Source organism: Oculina patagonica, chromosome 4, assembly GCF_052425735.1.
Source record: "Oculina patagonica isolate OP01 chromosome 4, crgOcupat, whole genome shotgun sequence".
In the NCBI taxonomy this organism is placed as follows: Eukaryota; Metazoa; Cnidaria; class Anthozoa; order Scleractinia; family Oculinidae; genus Oculina; species Oculina patagonica.
Genome location: NC_135761.1, coordinates 50,842,422 through 50,866,247, shown reverse-complemented (window position 1 = coordinate 50,866,247; position 23,826 = coordinate 50,842,422). Strand labels below are relative to the sequence as shown.

General features: G+C 38.8%; 2 protein-coding genes across 2 annotated transcripts; both read left to right on the top strand.

Annotated features, from left to right (window-relative positions):
* The first annotated feature begins 833 nt into the window (after positions 1-833).
* LOC144650478 (uncharacterized) lies at positions 834-5,573 on the top strand. Its single transcript, XM_078510159.1, has 2 exons — positions 834-2,029; positions 4,353-5,573. The coding sequence occupies exon 2, from the start codon at positions 4,367-4,369 to the stop codon at positions 5,495-5,497; it is 1,131 nt and encodes a 376-aa protein (XP_078366285.1). The 5' UTR covers positions 834-2,029; positions 4,353-4,366; the 3' UTR covers positions 5,498-5,573.
* A 1,541-nt stretch (positions 5,574-7,114) lies between these two features.
* LOC144650476 (neuralized-like protein 4) lies at positions 7,115-21,963 on the top strand. The gene is made up of 15 exons (XM_078510157.1): positions 7,115-7,824; positions 9,183-9,425; positions 10,525-10,807; positions 11,217-11,350; positions 13,120-13,363; positions 13,892-14,159; positions 14,436-14,589; positions 15,523-15,953; positions 16,462-16,674; positions 17,181-17,571; positions 18,155-18,235; positions 18,412-18,550; positions 18,844-18,959; positions 19,698-19,845; positions 20,402-21,963. Exons 2-15 carry the CDS (start codon positions 9,185-9,187, stop codon positions 20,613-20,615), a joined length of 3,057 nt encoding a protein of 1,018 aa, XP_078366283.1. The 5' UTR covers positions 7,115-7,824; positions 9,183-9,184; the 3' UTR covers positions 20,616-21,963.
* The last annotated feature ends 1,863 nt before the right edge of the window (positions 21,964-23,826 follow it).

Genomic DNA, 23,826 nt, shown 5'->3' with positions numbered 1-23,826 from the left:
CGCCACACGGAATACTCGGAATTTCAATCCGGAATTTTTGGTCGAATGGAAAGCGCCCTTATCCCCTCGTACATACCTTACATCATTTCGGCCGGGATCCCAGTTAAAAACAAACCAATCTCCAGACCCCTTGCTTCTCACGCAAGCGGCTCTGGGGACGGAAATGTTTTGATGTATGCAAACCGAAGCAGAGCTGGGTCTTGTTTGATAGCCTATCGATTTCTGGTCAGTTCTGGAAAAGGGTAGGTAAAGTTGCATAACGTAAAAAGTAAATGTGGACAAGAGAGGATGAGGGGACTCCTCTCTTGATGTGGAAGGAAGTAAGAATTATTTAAAATGGTCGAACTCGAAACTTGATGAAGCTATTTTTTACACTGAGTAACTCGTAGAGACGATTCAGTGTACAGTAAAAGTTGTTCAAACAAGACTACGTACCGGCCAGAAGAGTGAGACGGGAATACAGCTTTACCACGAAATTGTTCATTTTGTGGGTTTTCTTTGTTTCGCGTAAATATATTCGATGTCCCCCGACAACTATCAATTGTCTGAAAAGCTAACTGGTGGCGGCTTTAATTTTAACATTGGAGTATTAGGAGCTAAAACAATAGCTAACAACACTTGAGAAATGGAATAATATTGTTCCTCTCGTTAGATCCTCTTTGTCACATCCCCTTCGATATATTCTCGTAGTAATAAACTTACACAGACGGAAAGATAACTTAGGGTTCAACTAGAAAACACACCGACATCGGTCAATAACTTTTCTTTATATAAAAATAGAACTTCAGGTCGTCTTATTTCCACATAATAAACTTGAATTGGTCGCGACCAAAAAGCTAACATTAGATAACATTATTCGATGTTATCGAATCGTACCTCGATTTAGGTAACTTCGAGCACTTTCAATAATGCATCACGTCTCTTTCAACGCCTGAATTTTTTTTTTTTTTCAGTTTCGCCAGAAACGAGCACACCACATTCACTCCAGTAATCTTCGTTTGATTTCTTCCGGGGAAGAAAGAGGCGGTCCCATTTTAAAATCAACCAAGGGTACCAGAATATCGTTTCATGGGCGTGGCTATTTTGTCATTATTTTTCGGCTAAGTACCCCACAGGGGTACTGCGATAATTCTTGCTTTGACATGTTTGATCATTTCAGATTTTGGCAACCTAAGCGGTACAAATCTACAAATCTTTACACCTAAAAGGTACGAAGAGCATCAGACTCCGTCATTTCGGGCTCACCCCCGTCACGCCTACGGCGGGGGGTACCCCTCAAGCTTGGAAATAGGGAAATATATCAGATATCCCCGAGGGGCATGGGTCAATAGCCCTTACATCAGCTTAGCCGAACTTTTTCGCCACTTAAACATTAACCATGATGAGCTAAGAAGGAATGAGGTCACTCTTTCCATCACCAGGGCGATATCTAAGCGACCAAGCTCTTTTGAAAGGAAAAATATCATGTATCAACTGACATGTATTAGTTCAAAAACTGTAAGATTTTCTACAAATCACCAATTTACCATGTTGGCATTTCTTTCTCCCAAACAACGAAAACCATATGTAGTACCTGTTGAGAACATCGAATGACATTAAAATGGAATTTGACGTAATTTCATTAACCTTTTTACGGTTTGCGTCTTAAACAATTATCCACAGCAAGAATGTATATTGCTTTTTGAACACCGTGAAAGTTCTTCTTCATTAGATCTCAGTTGCAAAAAAAACCTGTAAGATTGTAAGACTTGCTACAAATCCCTAACGATGCTGGCATTTATTCCTCCCAAAGGACGAAAACTTTTAGTAGTACCAGTTAAAAGCACAAACATGGAATGACAAGCATTTTAATGAAATTTGACGTTATTTCATTAACCTTTTCACGGGCCGCCTCTTACACATGTAACCACGTGGTGGAGCTATGAGGTCAGAATTCCCCAACAAGAATGAAGATTATTCTTTAAACACAAAGTTCTTCATTAGATCTCACTTTCACGACAAGCAACACAGTCCTGAGGAGACATCAGAGGTTAGTAATAAAGACTACCTCAAAGCTTTTAATACTATTTCTTTTTTAAAGGAATGACTTCTGTAAAAATAGTAATGATATCATTTGCAAGATTCCACTAACAGTTTGATGTTTCGTCGGTTATAACAAGTATAGAGTATTTTATACCTTACTTATAACCACTGGTCTATGGCCTTTTTACGACTACTTGGCATTTACTGTAAAACCCCGCTAATTCGAACTTCCCTTTAACTCGAACAAAATCCGAATTTCCCCTGCTGTTGTTCCTAGATTACAGTCATTTATTATCGGCTAATTATAACTCGAACTAATTTTATTTTCTCTTGGCTCAAATGTGACTCAAATTAGCCACTACGTGGCTGTGCCGCTCTGAATATCTATTTATTTTATTTTATTATTTAATTTACCCCGTTAACTCGAACTTGCTTTTTAAACGTCGAAATCTTGAATATTTATTGATAACTGCATTTACTGATTAGCCTGAACATATTTGTTCAAAGATAATATAACCAAAGTCGTAGTTCAAAGTGTTTCGAAGTGTACTAAACTAGCCCGTGATCGATTGTGAAGAACAATAAAACCTCGATGCATAATTAATGATTAACATGAAACTTGAAATTTTAACACCAATCCCGCTAACATAACATGTTTTTCGCTTTCCTTGGGGGTTCGAGTTGGCGAGGTTCTACTGTAATGCAAAATTAGAGTATAGCCGGGGAAGCGCATTCTCGCGGTCGGTCAGTTGGTTGTTCCTTGCGTGGTTGACTTTTGTTTTTAATTCCGGTGGCCAACGCTGGTCGGGGACGAAATTAAATGTCAGTAAACATGGAACTTGGTGAAAAAATGATGAGATGTTTATCAGCTATGTCACGAGCGTCGGGCGCGACCATGTACTAATCTGTGTTTTGAAAAACGCAACTTGGAAAATATTTTTTGTCGTATTATGAAATGAACGCAGTCTCCTAACATAAAATTAAATAAAATAAAATAAAAATAAATCACTCTATTTAAGTTTCAATGTATCTTATTGTTACTTACTTTCGCGGGAACTTAATTTCGTGAAAATGGAACGGGCATATCTCGCGGTTCGACCATAAAAAATATATTTAAAAGAACTAAATTTCGCGAAAATTGTCAAATACTGAACTGCATTAACAAACAGCGAGTCTCAAAATTGACACAACTGATTTTAATTTTCCACAACAATAGCTTCCAACGACACTGAACAAAACCAAATAACAAAACGAAACTTAACCCTATTCAGACCGGGCTTTCTTGGATCTTTTCAGACAGGGGGGGGGAGGGGGGATTCCGCCCCCCTCCGTAACTTCCAGAATATTTAAGCAATCGCAATGAAACTTATAGGATATATAGTATGTCCGAAAATCTATCTTTTGGTATACGTAACGTGGGATGATGACGTCACATCACGTGACATGACGTCATCCATGACGTGATCCGCCATCTTGGATTTCAATATTTTTCCAAAACGTCAGAACATCGCCAAAAAATACTGCAAAGTACTCAAAATCAACAAAACTGTGCTTCAAAACCGTAAAATGTGAAAATAATTGCATTAAAATTATTTTTTATTTATAGAAACACGAAATTTCAAAATTTGGGAAAACATGCCTGTCAAAATGTCGTTGCCATGGTGACGTCAAGTTCCTGACACAACTACCTATCCTACCAAAGTATTGCCAGATAAATTTTAGATAAACTCGCAAAGTTTGGCAGCGTTTGGTTGAATCTTAAGAAAGTTATAAGCGCCCAAAGTCAGCGCGGGCACTTTCCGCCCCCCCCCCGGTCTCGATAGGGATAAAACAGTTTGAATATGTTCCACCTTTGTAACCAAGTATAGCTAGTTTGTCGACGTACCAAGATAATACTAAAGCAATCTGACCGTAACTTTGATTAATTTTAACGAATTGAATAGAACGGTATTAAGGTTCGCGTCGTTATTTTTCGCGAGAACCTTTTTTGCGAGTCTTTAAAAATCGCGAAAATCGTGAAAATTAAGTCCCGCGAAAATAAGTAACAATAAGGTATTAAGCACTGCTATGCTGATTAAGGACACTGTAAAAAGAGAAACAAATATTATTATTCGAATAGAAACTTGTTAAAAATTCCATCTGGTAGGAGGCTGACCAGTTGGCTATTTACAAAGTGTGGAGGAGTTGAATTAGTGGCCACCGAACAGAAATCCATCTAGTGGCGGTATTCCCCTTAGTTATTTATTGTATTCCCCTCAGTTATTTATTTCATTGCTTTCAATACAACTGTAAGATAAAATAAGAGATAATTAGCATTTGTTCGGTTACAGGTACTTGTGATCTTATGGCATTTTTAAAGGCTCTTCTGGTGTTGACTGTTTTGGTGTTAAACATACACTGGCAGATCGTTGAAGGCAAAAATGTCGGCCGTAACGTCTCCGCTCATCACCATGGTCGTAAAAGAAATGTGCTTCATTATCACCGCGACTGCACTAACTTCAGGGATGCAGGCGCCCTACACTACTCAACTGGTTATCTGTATGTTGCACAACCCGAGGCCAAAAGGATCTTGATTGTCAATCCGGACAGATTGGAGATCGTGAAGACCATAGATGTCCCTGGATCAGAATGTGGCGGAAATTGTCATCCGTTTGGCATCGCCATCCATTCAGAGTATAACTTGTTGGCCATAGCTGCCCAAAGCAGGTTGTCCGGAGGAGAAAGCAAGGTCATGATGTTCAAGATAAACGGGGACCTAAGCGAACCAAACGGAATCAGCATTGAACACTACTATACCTTTACCCAGTTGCTCACTCCCCCTGGAAAGAGTAAGCCGGATGTGCGAGGGGTTGTCTTTTGTGGGCAGCGTTTTGCATACGCAGATTACAATGGCGCCATTCGGAACTTCAGACTGCCCGACAAATTGTACTACGGTTGGAATGATGGCCGTCCAGTGCCAGATGGGCATTCTCGGATTGATTGGTACCTTAATCGAGTAAGGAACGTCCTCCGTGGCCACCAATACTACATTGGCTGTGTAACCAATGGCTCATACTTTGTGATAGAGAGAACAAGGGATGGGTCTAGTGATAACGCTGTAGGCGCGGTGCCCTCTGACTTTGATCGTGGTTCGTTAAACATCTTGGGCGACGCAACGATTCAGGCGGAACAATCTGACTGGGACTTTATCACATGGGACACTAAATCACGAATGAATCGATTGAAAGGAATAGCAATGGATAAAATGGGAAACCTCTTTTATTCTGTTGAGAAGGTTTGGTCCAATGGAGTCAGTGGTGTGTACATGCGAATGCACGATGGTAGAGCCAGGAGCGTGAGGGAATGGGAGAAAGACGTGAAGATATATGGCATGACGGTGGATGATAGTGGCTTCCTGTACAGGGTGGAAAAACATCCTTCTGATGAGAGCAAATGTCTTGACAAGTATCATTACATTTCTCGACTTCTGGATTAAAAATTGTTATTTTGGCCATTGTAAAAGGTGAAAAATAAAAAGTTAACCGAATAAAAACGGTCAGTATAACATTGAATGTATCATTGCTTCGTATTACCGGGGGGGGGGGGGGACTGGGTGTTATAAATACAAACTTGTTAATGTAGTAGCTGAGCTAAGTGAGACTAAAACATTGAGACCGCAACAAGCAGACTATCGCAAAAAAAAAAATGAACCACTTTTGTTTTGGCATCTCGCGTGAGTCGCGCACGGGAGCATCTTGTGGTCACGGTTCTCGGAGATTTTCTTTCCATCACTATTGTTCAGTATAGGATATTTTATTAGATTTCTACAGGGAATACTTGTATAATATGGGAAATATTTACTTGTATGCAAGGTTCTTCAGTAGAGCAGTTTTTACTGTTATGGTGGGATACCGTGTTTAAATGATGCATTTCATTAAATGGCTTGATCCATTTTAACTACAGGAGGAAGGGGGAGGTGGGCAGCTCTGGCACTGTTCACGGTTAGAAAAATTAATCACCTACGAATATTTGAATTTCATTTTCCCGAATCACGAAAGAAAACTAGTAACATTCTCTTCTATCCTGTTCGAAGGAAAGTGGAAAAGAAGAAAGATTAAATGAAGTATGAGGTAAACTCAGGACTAGCTACCGAGAACAACTCCAGTATGTTGAAGAACAAGGGCCCGAGGAGAACGGATAATGGCCGGCGTTTTTAAAGGCAGGAGAAATGTCATAGTCAATTCAAACCGGACTACACCTTAAGATGACTGCACTGTGATGCATCACAGATTGCAGAAGGCCTTGGAAAAGAACCTAAAACTAAACATGCACGTGTTAATTTGCACTCCTTTGCAGTTTTTAGGTCGCTATTAATATTGGGGAGAAAAATGAGGGACCTTTTCCGCCTCCATTGCCTAAGTATATGACACGGCAAGATATGACATGACCACATGACATGTCATCGCATGGCATATTAGTATAATTTCCAGAGGTGAATTCAAGAATGGCACATTCTGATTGGTCGAGAAGCTCGGTTTATGCCGTTATATTTACCGCGCTGAGCGGTGAATAAAGCATTTCAAGGCTTGGCTCCTAGCCATGCCAACTTTGCCACCATCTCAGGCAAGTAAACATGGAGGTGTTTGCTGAATGAAATTTTCGCTCATTCGAAAAAAAATCACTCCAAGTCCTGGATGTTTAAAACATTGGGAATTTTGCAAGTTGACTGCCAAGGCTTCTGGACCGAAAACATTTTTAAGAAATGGTTCTCAAGGTATTAGAATTGATCGTAAACATGGTGGTTTTGGAGATCGCACGCGCCCATAAAAAAAAAAACTCAGTCGGATGGATTGACATTTATTCGCCTCAGGCTCAGTGATTATTGTTGGATAATCCCCCCGACTACTTCTCGGGGATTATTCAACAATAATCACATCGCCTTCGGCGCATAAAATAATCACTTCGCCTTTAGCGAATAATAATAATTGTTAAATATGACATGGCATCACACGTCATGACTGCATGACTTGACAACGTCTTTTACCGCAGTATTAAGGATCTAGCCAGTGTTATGAAGTTTAACAAGAAGACCATAGAAGATATTAGCACCACGTTGCTTTGTTGACCATTCAATCTCCTGGTTGCTAATATTCGGGTCGATCTCTTTTATTGCACCGATTTTCTGAGGTCCAACCTGGTAACTGTCGGGTTTGATGTACAACTGGAAAACGACTTTGACGTTATCTCCTGTTACCCGATCTACAAATCTGTTATATACCTCCTTATCAAAAATTAAGTAGTAATTTTTGATAAGGAGGTATATAAACAGGTAAGAATTTCACGAATTAGAGTTAACTGGAAACTAAACCCCTCGTCCATACAAAATGTTTTGATGTATGCAAACCGAAGCAGAGCTGGGTCTTGTTTGATAGCCGATCGATATTTGATCAGTTCTGGAAAATGGTAGGTAAAGTTGCATAACGTAAAAAGTAAATGTGGAAGGAAGTGAGGATTATTCAAAATAGTCGAACTCGAAACCAAGAGCCGTTTATCGGCTCCCGCTTGAACTTTTGAGTCAAACACAGTCGCGATCTGACTGTGGGTATACTCCAGCGAAATACATTCATTCGCAGACGGTTTTGTTTATGTTTAAATCCATGCCTTACCGGTTACCTCTGTTGAGAAGGCCTGGGTCCAACAAAAGTGTATTCTGATCTGAGCCCGGAAGTAACTAGCATCACGAAGAACACTTTCGTTTTCGTCTCCTAAAATGTAGAATCCGTCTCAAAATAGGAGATTGCAGCTGAAAAAAACATAAAATAGGTAAGTGCCATAATTGCAAGCAGTGTAGTAAAAAGAAATCAGTTTGCTTTCAAGTTTTCCAACTGAAATTGTCGTCGGCACGGAATTCAACGTCTGCATTGTTTAATATTTTTGTGGTCAGAATGTTTGCATTATTATCATTTTCTGTCTGCGTCTTCTACCTTCATTCAATCGATTTGCTAAAGTCGTATCTCCGAGGTTTCAATTTCACTTGGCATTAAAACTTTGCTATAAAAGTAATGTGTAATTTACTTCGCTTTCGGAAGTCGAACCTCAAAGGAAACTAAAGTGCATTTTGGCTCATTAAAGCAAGCCCTGACCATCGATGGCCGGTGTGTTATTCCAAGTCATGTCATATTATTACGAAATCTGTGACTTAAAATGTGCTGTGACTGGCTTTCATTTCACCATTTAGAAGAAAATAAAGATGTATATGTGTCTTTTCTTTCGAAACACAACCAGTCGACATGGAACGATTTCGCGACATTGCACTCGGCCGTACGCAAGATGTCAATGAATGACCCCTTGATTCTCGCTTTCAGTGTTTAATAATCATAGTAGTTTAGGTGTGATCTCTTGGTCACTTTAGGAAGCAAGAAAAATGTTGAATTGTTTTCACATAAATCACGATATTTTTAAATAACCAAGCTATCAAATTATACAAGATTTGCATTCGGCTTTCTCGGAATAACCGGATGTTTACAACGCGTACATGGAGTATGTCACGCACGGTACAACTTTGCAAGATGGCGAAAAATGTTTCGATTCGTGTTTCGTAATCGTTCTCAATTTGTATAACCATTCTTCGTCATTCATTATAAGCTGGTTCGAGTTTTCCACATTGCTTAAGCGTAATCATAAGGACTGCTAAGGACCGAGGGTAATTTTGAACACCGCGCAAACAAAACCACTTGCATATGACGTGACAGAGCCCCTTAAAAAGTTCACGCTTGGCAAATTGAAACCCCGAGTAGAGCGCTGTCGGATTTTCTGGAAATCAAATGGAGGAGTATCGAGTGTACTTTTGTCCCATGGATACTGAAAAACCATTGGGAAATTGTTACGGTTGTATATAATATAGTAAACTATAGCCCTGAAGCGTAACCTAATTTTGCGAGAAAAACATAGATACAAGCTACACGGCTTCTCAAAGAAATCAAGGGCCCTGGTGACTTTAACTCGTAAATTTCCCATCCCCTAGGAAAAGTCGTATTTTAGGGGTTCTACTTTGGTTAGAATTGTTCCATACATTACAGAAAATAATATATTAGACGCAATCTGATGTCTAATACATTAGACATCAGATTGTGTTTCCTTAGAAAGCTTCCGTAACAGCGATGCTATATTTTGCTCGCTAGAAATGGGTGTCGAACAGTCTATACCTCTTCACCAGAGACGCATGCAAGCAAGTCCAATTAACTCTCTGTTTGAGCGGGCTGTTATTGACGCTCTTCGTGAAATAGCCGAGGAATCGAGTGTGCCATCTGAACAGATTGAGCATGCGTGGGATCCCGAAGATTGCTCTCCGAGGTTCCGAGTTTTGAGTGACAGGTTGACAGCTAGAAGACTTCCCTCTCCTCTTACTACAGACGCCATAAGAGGTACACAACTTTTGCCCAATAAGAAAATCAAAAATGTTGCCTATGTAAACACATCGAGCTTTTGCCATTTTGCGAAAATTTGCGCTCGACATCCTTCTGTTAATTTCTAAATTTTCTGGGTAACTTATACGCGGTTACAGTCAATTTCACATTGCTTTACCGTGCCGCGTTGCGAAGTTCGTTGAGAAATTGGGAACTACATTAAGACATGTTGCTCGAAGGCCATGGTGATGTCTGAATTTCAGGCCAAGAAAACAAGGTGGCGCCGAGAATGTTCCAGCGGTTCTAGCGACTAGAGTTACAAAATATTTTGTTTGAAGTTGAAGTGTCTGACAACGTTTCACATGAGCGATCTGCCGATAAATAAATTTTATGCCGACAGAAATTTGGTCAAATTTTACTTTGACTGTCTAACTCGCAACGCAATTGGCTACTTCGAAATGTAGTTCCCAATTTCCCAACGAACTTTGCAACGCGGCACGGTAAAGTAATGTGAAATTGACTTTTAACAGCGCCGAGTAAAACATGGTTTAAATTAAGATATTATTCATATTTAAGTCAAACTAGCTTATCTCGCCCCAAAACTCTTTTTGAGAGTGCAAACCTGCAAAGTTTTTCATCAACAAAGATCTTAAAGCTGCAAAGATGAAAAGAATATCTACATGAAAACAGTGGGAGGTGCCAAAAATTTGAAAGAAATTGCGCGTAAACCAGTAGACTTGAGGGTTCAACTCGTGTAGCAAGTGTAAGGCCTTTTTAATAAGTGCATAAACGTTTGCACGGTGAAACCATAAGTTTGGAATCAGGCTTAAAACTTTTTCAGGGGAATAAGAATGGAGACAAAAAGAAAAAGGGGGGAGAAGGATAATAGTAAAATGTTCCCACTAAAATAGCACTAACGTGCGCTAACTAACTAAATATAGTTCCATCAAACTATATTTGAACGTTTCTGCAAATGTGGTACTGAAAACCCATATTTAGTAACTCGCTTAAAATCTGGCAACGTATCATTTAACTGATATCTGGATTTGTGGGTTAGTGACAGTTTGCAGTGTGAAGTTTGCAGTTTGCAGTGTGAACTATCTTTAATCCTGAACAGGAAAGAAAGGGTACAGACAGGGTCGACACGTGTGGGAAATAACCTGGGAAGGAGACGAGCGAGGTTCACACGCAGTCATTGGAATCGCTCTTCCTCAGGCCCCGCTACAGTGCCTCGGTTACATTCCACTGATAGGATCCAATTCCGAGTCGTGGGGCTGGAATATAAGCAAGAAGGTGTCATTTCATGCTGGGAAGGAGACTCCATACCCAACAAATGATCCTGGATTCTTTGTCCCTGATACCGTGTATTGCATACTGAACATGGATGATGGCACTCTGAGGCAAGTGGATAATCTCTGATTCCTTGCAGTAAACCATGTAGCACAATCTGAATGAGCAAGAGATAGTCTCACTCAGTTTCTCTACTGTCTCTTATTGTCTGTGTTAAAATTAAAGATTCTGTCTTTTCGACGGTAAGCTTTATTTCAAGATTCGTCTTCTCACGTATAAAATGATTTGAAAAAGTCTCTTTTTGGCTTATCCTTCGTGTAAGAATCTGTAAAGCTTACCAGTGTCGTAAAACAAAGAACTACAAGACAACAAAGAACCTGGAAACTATATAGCGCGGGATCGGAAAACAAAGAAAAATCTCACAGGTTTTTACACCGAGGTATATCCTTCTTTTTGTTCATTAGCTATGAATATTCTCAGTCTCTTTACTCGTTAATTTGTTTGTTTATTTTTAATTAGTTTTGCCACAGAAGATACTTACCTTGGAGTAGCGTTTCGTAATTTACCCCGTCACCCGCTGAAGCCTCTGTGCCCATGCGCAAGCGCAGTGTATGGAAACTGTGACATTAAAATGAAGTATTTGGGACGAGGAGGTAAGTCCAATAAGCAATGGAGTTCGTTGGGAGTTGATTCTTATCGAGGACAGCCGTAACTGTGCAGACGCACATCATTTCACTTTTTCCTTTCTTGACTGAGTTAAGTTGGAATTAATCGTAAACAAACAAAGAGCATTGAGTTGTAGAAGACCTAAATGTAATAACTGACCCTAAATATAATAAATTCCTAAATGTAATAACATTTGATTTTTAATGTAATAAACTCCTAAGTGCGACAACATTCGGACTTATAACGTTATAATAATGTCATCAATGACGTAACCATCATCTCATTACCCCTATCCAGACCGGGGGGGGGGGGGGGAGTGCACGTGCTGACTTTGAACGCTTATAACTTTTTTCAAGATTCAACCAAACGCTGCCAAACTTGCGAGTTTATCTTAAATTTATCTGGGAATAATTTGGTAGGATAGGTTGCTGTGTCGAGGAACTTGACGTTACCACGGCAACGGCATTTTGACAGATTTTGTTACCCCAAAGTTGTAGTTTTTGTGTTCCTATTAAGAGTTTTTCACTATAGGTATTCTCTAGAAACAGCAAACATTAAAAAATTGCCAATTTAACAGCAAAAAATTAAAAATTATGGGTAAATAACATTTCAATGTTTAATGTTTAGTGTAAAAGAACGCTAAATACACAAAAACACTTTAAAAACACTAAACCCCATTCAGACCCGCTGAGACCTAAAATATGTTTTTCAATAACAGGAATTAATTTTCCACTTTTAAATACAATGGATGTTCATTTTTGTTAACCGTAATGGAAATAAATTAACCGTTAGCCGTAAAAAGGACTGAATTTTTACAGTTAACCGTAAAAGCCACCACCCCATTGAGACCCTCAATTTGAAGTCACTTGATTGATGTTCTTCATATTAAAGTTACGCTTGATTCATGATGAATACAGCAACTTGCCCGACGGCGTGACAGATGGCTCAACAAATCACTTTGTGTTACGGATAATTTCCCGTATTTTAGGTCATTTCTATGTTAAACCGTATTTGGCATAATTGTCGTGTTCATATTAATGAAAATTAACTTAAATGCAAGTAATTTTTACCTTTTAAAATTTTACGGTTTTAAAAACACAGTTCTGTTGATTTTGTGTCATTTGCATTAATTTTGGGTGGTTTTCTGGCATTTGGAAAAATTTTGAAATCCAAGATGGCGGATCCAAGATGACGGCTGTTTTGACATCATGATGTAATTGTCGCGTGATGTGACGTCATTACCCCACGTGACATATACCAAACGAAAGATGTTTGGACATACTATACATCCTATAAGTTTTATTTTGAGTGCTTAAATATTCTGGAAGTTAAGCTTCGGAATCCCCCCCCCCCCCCCCCTGCGGTCAGAGAAGGTCCAAAAAAGCAAAAAAGCCCAGTCTGAATAGGGGAAAGGGTAAAGACGTGCTGATTACTTTATTGCTGACGCTAGTATAACGTTATATATTTAAGGCTTAATGTTGTCACACTTAATTTAGGAGTTTATTACATTTAGGTTCAATTATTACATTTAGGTCTTCTACATGAGTTCCATTGATAAGCAAGCAAAAATTCTGTAGATACATTACCGCTAAATGTATCATAAACAAAGGCCTCCTAAGGCCCAACTCTTCGACAACTGGCAAGTAACTCCGTACTCTCTTCGTGTCCGTTGGGTTGGTTTAATCATATATGAAGCTACCATTTCATGTCCCTTTCTTATCACTAACACGTGCATTATTTCTCTTGTTTTACGTAGACGGCTTTCTAGCCAAGTTACAAGCATCAAAAGAGAAAGTGCCACGCTCCGTCCAATCCCCCACAGTCAAGTCCCCGCCGCAATCACCCGGAGCCAAATCACCGCCCCAGTCCCCGACGTCTCCTACCCAGCTCCCGACTGCCTCCAGCGGCCCAGTGAAGTCCTCAGAGTCGTACAAGTTTCATCACAGTTGTGGAGACAACATCGCTGTGATGCTTGCTGGGAAGAAGGCCAAGAGAATTGAGTAAGAAAGTATTGATACAGCAACAGTCAGATGAAATGACCTCGATAATCCTCATAGCGTTCATAATGTTGCTGCGTTGTTTTAATTTATTAAGTTTTTTAACGGTACCTTATGCCCAGGGTGTAATGTTGGCGCAAACATAAACAGTCGGTAGCTGATTAGCCTGCAAAAAAGAAGCATGAAAATCTTCATGTGGGAAGACATTGCCGTGGTTAACAACAACGACCTTCAGTTGAACTCAAAATTATTGCTTTACAGAAAAAAAGAAAAAGAAATTGAAATAACGTAGAATACTGGCTGCCCGAAAAAACCAAAGATGCTACAACATGTAAAGAAATAGACTTCATGACCGCTACATGATAAGATTGACTAAATAACTTTAGGTTTGGACACGCTTGATATATTACTAAATTCACAGATCCTCAATTATTAATTAGTTCTCATTTTGAGTTTGCCTTCTATTTGATTAATTATTATTGCTCTAGACTGAGACGTTAACAAATTTTATTTAAAATATTTACCCGGCAGTGCTTTGCAGCATTTTAATCACGGCGTCGTTTTAACAAGCCAACCCCTGCAAGTTGATGAACTATTTGAAGTTCGTTTGGATAGCAAAGTACCAAAGTGGTATGGCAGTCTAGATATTGGAGCCACGACTGTTTCTCCTGAACACATGGAATTCCCTTCAACAGTGACTTCTATTGCACAAGGGACAACTTTTGCACTCAGTTGCGATAAAATCCTTCATAACGGAAAAGAGATGATTACGATATCCAAAGATTTGGACGATCTGTCGGTATGTTAAGCAGTCGGTATCATGAAAATATATTTTTTGTTCTATTTAGAAGATGTCTGACAACATTGCAGTCACACCTAAGTTTTTTTTGGTATTACAATTTGTGGCACCTCAGAGGTTCCCGGAGTCGTATAAGGACCTATAAGGAGAGAAACTATCCGTTCAAATTCGTATACATTTTTGGGTTGATTACTGTTTTGTATCTCATCTCTTATCTTATCTTGTTTTTTTTTTTTTTTCGAAGATATTACCACTGTCATGTTTTTCGTTTAACAGGTTGGTGACAGAGTTGGAGTCATGCGCAAGTCAGACAATTCTTTGCATTTCTTCATAAATGGCTTAGATGTTGGCAAAAAGATTAAAACTATCCCGTCAGTACTTTATGGTGTAGTGGATGTATTCGGCCAGGCCGAGGAAGTAACTATAACTGGTATGTATTTCCACGATAAAAAGGTAACGATAATATTGATTTTGTCATATCCCTCAGGAAAAATAACACCTGTCATTAGTTCCAAATTTTCCCAAAGAGATATATAGAAAATGTAAGAAAAACAACAAAAAAGTTATCAGTTTAAATTAGGACAAAATGGATTAATGCTAGCTGTGTTCTAGCAAGTGCACGTCTGTGTTTAATACCTACATTATATATTTTAATCTGTTTAACTTCCATTTTAGGTACATTGTAAGACTTTTAGCGACTTTTGAATTTTTACTTTTTATTAGGGCCTCTAAGGATAACAGTTTTTATTGTAAAGTTGACGGAGTAACCCTATTTAAATAAAGGCTTCTCTCTCACATTTTTTATTAAAGCATATTTTTGAAAAGACAGAAAAATAACAAGGAGTGAAGAGTGTTTTAACCTCGTTTGTTTAAACATTTAATTGTTTATTTCTATTTTTTCAACTATGTATATATTATCAAGAGAGGATGAACTCCATTGATATTTTTTTAAATCAAGTAATAGTTTTGCGCTTTGCTGTGACAAGTTATGTTAAGCTACCTCTGATCGAGGCTCAGACCTCGCTCCTACAATAACGCGAAATAAAAGCCAGTCGAAAGCCAATCAAGTCACTTTCTTAAAAACGCAGAGTTGTGGACTGAAGATAAGGGGTAAATTTCAAAAGAGTGCAATAGGAAGAGACCCGTGTATGGGGATCCCTTTTTGAGATCATTCTCTCTTGCCGGTATTATTTGTCTTTCCTTCTGTTTTTCTTGATATTTGTCAATTTGTCTGTTTGCCTGTCTGTTTGTCTGTCTGTCTGTCTGTCTACTGCCTGTCGAACTTTCTTACTGTTTATTTATTCATTTATATAAGGAACCGTGCTGGCTTACCCTTTTAACTGTTACTCGACATGTCTTTTAGGTGGCCAAGCGGAAACCCAGAACAGTAACCAGGACGAAGTCGATTCTGTGTCAGTTATGGTGCGAATGAACAACACCATAAACGTCCTAAAAGAGGGCACGTTCACCGATATGCTGTCCGTAATTGGAAAAGTAGCCAAAGATATTTTAGAGCCCTACTCGGAGACAGATGACAGGCAGCTTCGACAGAAGTACGGTGACCACTTATCCGACATCGGTGCTCCTCGTCACCTGACTACACTTCTTCGCCGCCTGATGGATATGGGGATGGAGACTCGAGATGGCTGGTTGGGGATGTCTGTGGTTCGCAGTGTGTTCTGGAACTACGCCGACGCCAGTTTAAAGATGGCCAGGGATTTGGGTCGAAGTGGGTCGCTGAAGATTATGCTGAATGATCTGGACACATGTGGAACAGGCAGCTCCAAGAACGAGGTAAAGTACAAGTCACGCTCAAACATTGTGGCGTTTTGGCAACGGGTTTTACAGCACCGACTTTAGGCTGTCTTCGCACATGTCAGTGTCAATACTTATTATTCACTGCCATGCAGTGCGTGTTTGCTTGTTGAAAGTGGCGTTAGTAGAGAAGAGATAAATTGTCTTTTTCTTTAAAAACGTATTCGTATTCTTGAGTGGACGTCGCAGAGTTTTTTTAATGCCAGACCTATTTTGAATAAATCAAGCATTTTTTTAGAAACACAGAAAATGTTTTTATTCTCTATATTCTTTCAGCTCATCGTATAAGTAATATCTTTGCTATAAACATCCGCAAAACGATACATTTATATTTTACGGGAATGACTTCAAACAAATGGTTGCCTTGTCCCCAATTTAGAGACCGGCGCAATTTGGAGACACATTAAACACTTAAATGAAGTCGTGGGATTTGGCTTGATTAAAAGAGACTCTATACTTATGACGAAAATTGCTTTCTTCAAAACAGAAAAAGAAATTCCTGGTGTCTTCCGCTATCAACATCCTACACAATTGTTCAAAGGCCGCAGAAAACCGCCAGATTCTCTGTGACCTACGAGCAAAGGAAAGGATTGCTCCATTTCTGAAGTCAGATGACATGGAGGTGGTTGTGTCGGCCTTATTGACACTTGCGTACATCACCTCGGATGAGCAGAAAAAGCTGCTGGAAGCCGAGAGCAGGGTATGTATTACTGGCAAGACAAATCAAAGGGCAGTTCCTTCAACGGCTTATCTGTTTTAAGAGATTGATTTCTTTTAGAATGAGCTATTTTTCTGTCTTGTCAGTTTTTAAAGCTCAAATATTTGAGACTTCCTATAGCTAGATTGTAGAGGTGAAAGTATTAATTTGGAGCGGCGTTCAAAAACTGGCAAAGTGCCTATTATCTTAAGAAATATCTCCAAACTGGGTAACCGACTACATAGTCCAGTTTACTTTCATCATTCTTGCGATTTATAGGAAGGCTAACTACTGTATAAGTCCTTTGTTTCTTAGTGTGGTTTATATACCGAGTACTCTGAACGGTTTTGCAGTGCTTTCACAAAAGGATAATAGAAAAATGTCATTGGCCCAGATCGCTTTCAACCTTAACAATCATCTACCTTAAAGGACTTTCAGAATTGTTCTTGCATTGCAAAACCGAACTTACCTCCAGGAAACAGCATGATTTGCCATATCCTGTGTTTCAGGTAATAAGCTACCTCATTGGCATGTTGCGTAATGCACTGGGTCAATCGGACTTACGAGGCAGATCGGATGGTACCACGTGGTCGGCTCAAGAAATCGCAGATGGCTTGGGTAACCTGGTAGTCAATGAAAAGAACATGGAGGTCATGCTGGACAGAGATATCGTTCCTCTGATGATATCACTTATCGCTAAAGGCGGTCCCACTGAAAAAGAATGCGCTGCCAACACCTTGTGGAATATTGCAAAGACTTCTAAAGGAAAGGCAAAGATCAAGGAAACTGCGAACGCAGTGGAAGAACTGACACGCTTAAGCAAGAGTGGTAACCAGTCAGTTCAAGAGGCAGCAAAGCGAGTTCTTCTCGAGCTAAAAGAAACCGCAAGAGCTACCAGAGGTAACAGATCCATTTGACTTATTTTGATGTGTTAGAACAAAATTATTAGCATGGCATTCTGAATAAATAATTTTTTGATATTGCAGTAAGCTGTTCCTTGGCGGCTCAAAAACTAAACTTCAGTTGCGAACTCAGTGTCCTCACCAAAGCGGGGGCGAATCTGTCCGGCGCCGGCCAATCCCGCGGCTTGGTGGAAGCCAAAGTTGGCGGCGAAATGTTTGGTGTATTTACTGTTCTTCATAAGTGCGCTTTCGAAATAACTCATTTGAATGAGTGATTTTTCTCGATTTGTACTTTTTCAGGGGGATACAATCGCTGCGTCCAATCGGTCATCAGAAGGGGCATGGGAGTAGAAAAGCCCCCCCCCCCCCCCCCCCTCCCCCCGGTAACACTACGTTGTTGGGGTAAGCTGATAGCATTCTAGGAGGCAGTCCATGATATACTAGCATCGCGTCCTGACAAAGTAGCCATAGTCTGCTTCTTCTAGGTACGGAAACGAACGAACCTAGACGAGATAGCCCATATGCAAATTCTACTTACCTAAAATTGTAATAAGAATAACATTTTCTTTATAATTACGCAGGTACCGCTAATGTGGAACGAAGAACACGTTGTGAATATCAGGAGAAATGTCGCAGATTCAAGTCATCTCTTAAGCTTCAAGGTAGAAAACCACACATGTAACGCTTCTAAATGTTGGCTCTGCTGTAGATCGGATTTCTGCTTTTTGTGTATATCTGTTTATGGTAGATACCTGTACTTACTTTTTCTGTCAATCAAATGTTTTTAACGTGTAATCCACTACAACAAATCCACCAAGTGTTTGTTTTGTTCTTTCAGATATTTTCTTCGACCCAAAATTTGACAGATGTTTCTGTACAGAGTGTCACGCAGCTCGAGGGGACAATCTTTACTACACTCGAGGAAAACCAGCGAAGGAGTACGGGATTCCAATAGGATGGTGCCGGTTTGGGCTCAAGTAAGTTGAAATTTTATTTATTATTTGAAAGAGTGTTTACCACTAGCCGTTCCGATCATAAATAAATCAATTTATTGTGCCACAGTGCAAAAATATAGAGCAGCACTAGCTTTGTCAGTTTTTTTCGTTGTCATTCTCGGCAGCGTTGTCGTTATTGTTGTTTCCGTGTGAAAGGATTTTTATTTCTTGTTAAAGATTGCCACTTTTTTACATGATTCCAATCCTCATTGGCAGTTGTATTAGGTGTTTATAAGTAAGTTTTGGTGATCTCTTTTTTTGCTATATTTCTGTAGGGTCCATCACAGAGCTACTGCCCTAGATGTGTTTAACAAATGGCACGTAGCATTCCATGGCACAAGAGTGGACAGCGTAAATGCGATCTTGGAATGCGGCGATCTCCTTATCCCAGGTAATTTGTTTACAATTTTTATCAAATTTTTCATCTGCATCATATAAATAGATGTCATTATCAACATATTGATATAGTTAGGTGATAGTCGAAATTCGTATTCTCGGGATGGAAGTGGAACGAACATTTAATAGAGGCTATAAGGCCTGAATGAGCCTTATTGCAACCTAGTTCCAGTTGTAACCAGGTAACTCGAATGTAGGCAATATATTTGGGGGCGGGCCGGCTCTCCCCTCCCTCTCCCTCTCGGTCGGATTGCAATATTTTGCTGTAGCGATCGCACAACGACATAAAGAAAAATAATAAGTTTGTAACTTCATCTCCGTTCCTTGTTTCGCTTACTAAGCTGCACCGAACTTATTCATATCTAAAAATCCGTCACATTCTTCGTCAACCACGTTAATGCACAGCGACATTGTTGGTGATGTCGATGATGTCGTCGTCGTAGTTGTTGTTGTTGTTGTTGCTGTTGTTGCGGTTTTGGTGGTGATGGTGTTAAATGAACCAATGGTAACCTTCCTCAGCCTGTCGAAGCTGTAAATGAAAAACAAAAGAGATATCGAGCAAGAAACAGACTTGCTTTAAAACAATCTCCATTTAATACCAACATATTAAATGTTTATTGTTTTAAAGCAAATTTAAAAATGTACGTGCAGCACATATTCATGAATAAATTGAAGACAAGACTTTTTTAATTCACTGGAACATTAATCAAATGTGTTTGCTTTAATTGTGTAGGTGATGTCGCGCTTGGAGGAAGAAAGTTAAGCGAAGAGGTTGGACATTATAATGATGACAGAAAACCCAAAGGGTTTGACACCAAGCAGATCTTTGTATCACCGAGTGTTCGATACTCTGGACACAACTGTTATGCAAAGTCCAAAAGGTGCTTACAAAGCTTCTATCTCATTTCAATTTCTATTATTAGTTTGTGTTTCGATTTCAATTCAGATTACCTCTGATTGCGACTATGACTATAGCCAGCTAGAGTTCAAGCCCCTCCTTTTAAGCAAACTGCAGCAACAGTTTGGCCGTGCAATTTCCGAAACTTAATTTTAAGAGTACAAACAAAATTCCCTAAGCTCTCCAATCAGAGAAAAGAGTAACGGAATTCCTTGTCCGGAATTTGATTGGGCCGGCCATGTGTTTTTTTGGTAGGAGTAAAGTTATCTTTCCGATTTAACAAAATAATGGAAAAAATTAGATCTTCGAGTGTTCTACGAGAATTCGACAAAACCAGCACTGGATTATGTTGAGTGATAAAAATGAATGTCGACTTCTAACGTCGTGTTGTAACGGAACCAATAGTTTACAGTCAAGTTGTTTGTGTTCTAGTTTGGCAAAAAATTGAAGAACTATGCTGTCAATTTAATCTGACCACCTGAAGCGGTATTTTCACGTAGAAAATCTTATCTTTTTATGGCCTTTCTGTGATCTTTTAGCTTTCAAGACCCGTCAACAAACAAGACCTATACTTCTAAAGCCGTTCTTCAGTTGTGTATCAACCCAGACAGTTACCAAGTTGGGCCTCAGACAATTGGTGCTGCAGATGAGATCGACCCGAAGTTTAGCAATCAGGAGATTGAATGGTCTACAAAGGAGCGTGGATCCATTATTCTTTATGGATTGTTAGTTAAACTTGATGAAGCCAACTGAAGTTCCTTAGATAGAATGCTGCCGAATCATTCTATTATTGTTGCGTTTCGATTTTTTGACAAGGTCTTTTAATGCCGTTTGAAACAACACAAACAGCAAAATATTTGTTTGGTTTAATCTTTTGCACAAATATAATTGGTGGATAAGCTGGGTTTGGTAATAACAGTAAGCAACCATGTGTTATGACGTCCTTTGGTATAAACAGTTTTTTTTTTTTAAATTTTGCAGAAACATTAGAAAATAGATTTCCTAGTTAAGGGCAAAGTCACACACAGATAAAGAAAAATGCCCAGTTGTAAATGTATAATAAATAATTAGGAAATATTTCTGCCTAATCAACCAAAAGGGTCACTTAGCACTGTATATTCATGCTTTTGACTAAATAATGTGCAGTGAAACCTGGTTTTCACTAGAGACGCAAGCACATACGTAAATACAAGCGCGATCACATGTACACAATAAGGACAATTTTTGACCCTTGTGCTTGTGCTTTCCGCAATCACAAGCACAAACATCCAAATGCAACGCACTTGTGCTTTTGCTTGCGTCGAAACCTTTTCCACGGAGAAAAAAGAGATGTTATCCTTACGCTTGTGCTTTCGTCGCTAGTGAAAACCAGGCTTCAACTTTCAATCTCATAAAAGGATTGTGTCACAGATTTTAGCCAAACTTAGGCATGGAAAATGACCATTAAATTCGGCAAAATAAAAAAAAAAATAATCGCTTGAAACAGTAAAGGAACATTTTAATAACACAGCAATACAAAAGAATGTACGGATGGTCAAAAGTGAAGAAGATTTATATGGATTGCGGTATGGGTTTTTGAAATACTGTTGGACTGAACAGTTTTCAAATTATTTTTTTTTGCTTGTAACTATAAATTATAACGACCGGGAGACACATTTGGTTGTAGTGAAGCTATATATATGGTTTTGTAATTTAGATCCATAGAAGTAATTTCTTTACAAACATTAAGTTTCATAGCGAGTATTTGGCAAAACTTAATAAAATAAACTTAACTCAGCCGTGACACAGTTCCTTTAAATTAAGTAGAATATCTTTATTATACTGTTCTTAACAGAGTTCTTAATTGGGACCTTGAAGCACTTGTATTGTTCCAACAGTCATTATTATTTTTCACTGACGTATGTTACTTTGTGGTGAGTGTCATTAGAACAAATACAATCCTTATGCAACGACTTTTCAGACCTTCTGAAAGGCGGTATTTTTGCTGATTATACCTTATTGTTACGTAATTTCGCGGGCCTAAATTTTGGGAATTTAAAAATGCCTGCGAAAAGAGTTATCTTAAAAATAAACGACTTGAAATTTATTACCCACTATAAAATCATCTTATGTCCTTAACGCCATTTTAAATTATTATTAGAAGTCCTTTGCCCTCTCTTCCTCCCAATCATACATCGTAGAAAAAATATGACGCGTAGGCTGACCTGTGCAATCGCGAAATTTTGGTTTTGCAAAATTTCTATCCGCCGTATTCGCGAAATTAATTTCCTACGAAAATAAGTAAAAATGTGCTATGCCTCTGGCATAATCCTGTCATGTGATAGTGTCAATCATTGAGATGGTCCTGGAATAAAATTGATGTAAGAAATTATAAGAGTGTGATAAATTATGTAAGACTACCAATCTCGAGATCAATGGTGTTTCGAAAAGTTGGTAAAATTTTAAAAAAATTGTACCATGGAGGGCTAAGTTTGCCATGCAAATCTTTTTAACTTTTAAAAAACTTTTAACCGCCATTACAAAATTTACATCAAGGCATCACTGTTTTTTAAGGTAGCAGTCTTAAAAAATTTTCAGCGCTTTTTCCATTTCTGTAACCCATTCCGTTCCACGGCTTTTTTATTATAGCGAAGCGTGCGAGTGACGTCACGGCTCAGACAAGACTCAGACAAACAAACCGAAATGGCGGACGATTTTTCTTATACACTTTCTAAAACAGCCGGTGTTCCTTTACCCTTTGGGAAAAATTTATGAGCCGTTCGAGTCTTTTAACCTTCCGTTTGGAAAATTTAAAAACCCGTTTGAACTTTCAGTGGAACTCGTTTCAAACGACTTCAAAACTCGTTTACAACCCGTTCGATAGTCGTTTATTTCACCCGTTTACTAGAAAGCCGCTAGTGTACGTTTTCGCGTGAAAGGTCACACTTTCATAAAACAAAAAGTTCGCCTAGATTCCATTTATTTCTCTCAAAACATGCTGATGTTTTCTGATCCTCGTGGGGGTTATATTCATTTGCATTTTATTTTTAATTTAGACATCGCGCGCCTCGCTATCGAAAAGCTCGCGTGATAGGATAATGCAAAAGGACTATTTGTTCTCCTTTGATGGTTGAAGAGTACTCAACAGCTGTTTCAGCTGAATGAATATTCAGTGGCAAAATGCTAACCGAATCAAATTCAAAATTTAACCAATGTCGGATAATCACTCGGATAATCTCAAAAGCGAGGGACATTGTTGGCAATAACTATTAAGTTCACAAATATTATAATAATCGATGATACAAATGCTCCAGCGTCACATCATTGTCAACAATACACTTAATTGTTGACAGCAATGGAGGAGTTTCGACAACAAAAAAGGTCATTTTCTTTTCGGTAACTGCTTTAAGTGCTTTTACGTCTTATGATGATTGACAGCTGGTCCATTCCGTGACGTCATCATTGGCCGTTTTGCATGAAATTTCAATTTGACTTCAATTAGCTTTCATGTCAATTTTGAAAGACCAAGTATTGACGTATTGTGTTAATTGGTTGATGTCCCTGTTTAACATCGAAAAGAATACAAAACGGCATATTATGTGAATGTCGTCTGGGGTTCATAACAAACCCGCAAGGAATATTCACTTTAAATTCTGGGGAAAGTTATGTTTGTTTCAAGTTAAGAGGTGAGTGATTTTTTTTTTCCAACAAAGGCCAAAATAGAATAAGAAACTTTAAAACGTTTTTAGTATAACGGTCAAAAACAAACTCAGCGAAAATGTGTCTTCTCCCGTTCGATAATATGTTGGTTGTGGTATATTCTGGCCCAAAAACTATAATACCGAAAAAACAGCACTTAAAATGTATGGTGCTGCTTAACTTTGGGAAGCGATTTATTGAAATTTTTTGGCGAAACTTTACGCGCTTTTTTATGGTAAACGAATAAAAACCTGAAGAACCTGAAATCAATCATCATAACGAAAGT

What these genes read in the sequence shown, in the direction of transcription:
- LOC144650476 (XM_078510157.1), top strand. Translation starts at nt 9,185, where the DNA reads ATGGGTGTCGAACAGTCTATACCTCTTCACCAGAGACGCATGCAAGCA. An exon ending in AAGAAGGCCAAGAGAATTGA is followed by an intron (nt 13,364 to 13,891) that starts GTAAGAAAGTAT and finishes TTTACCCGGCAG; the next exon opens with TGCTTTGCAGCATTTTAATC. An exon ending in TGGTGCCGGTTTGGGCTCAA is followed by an intron (nt 18,551 to 18,843) that starts GTAAGTTGAAAT and finishes ATATTTCTGTAG; the next exon opens with GGTCCATCACAGAGCTACTG.
- LOC144650478 (XM_078510159.1), top strand. Translation starts at nt 4,367, where the DNA reads ATGGCATTTTTAAAGGCTCTTCTGGTGTTGACTGTTTTGGTGTTAAAC.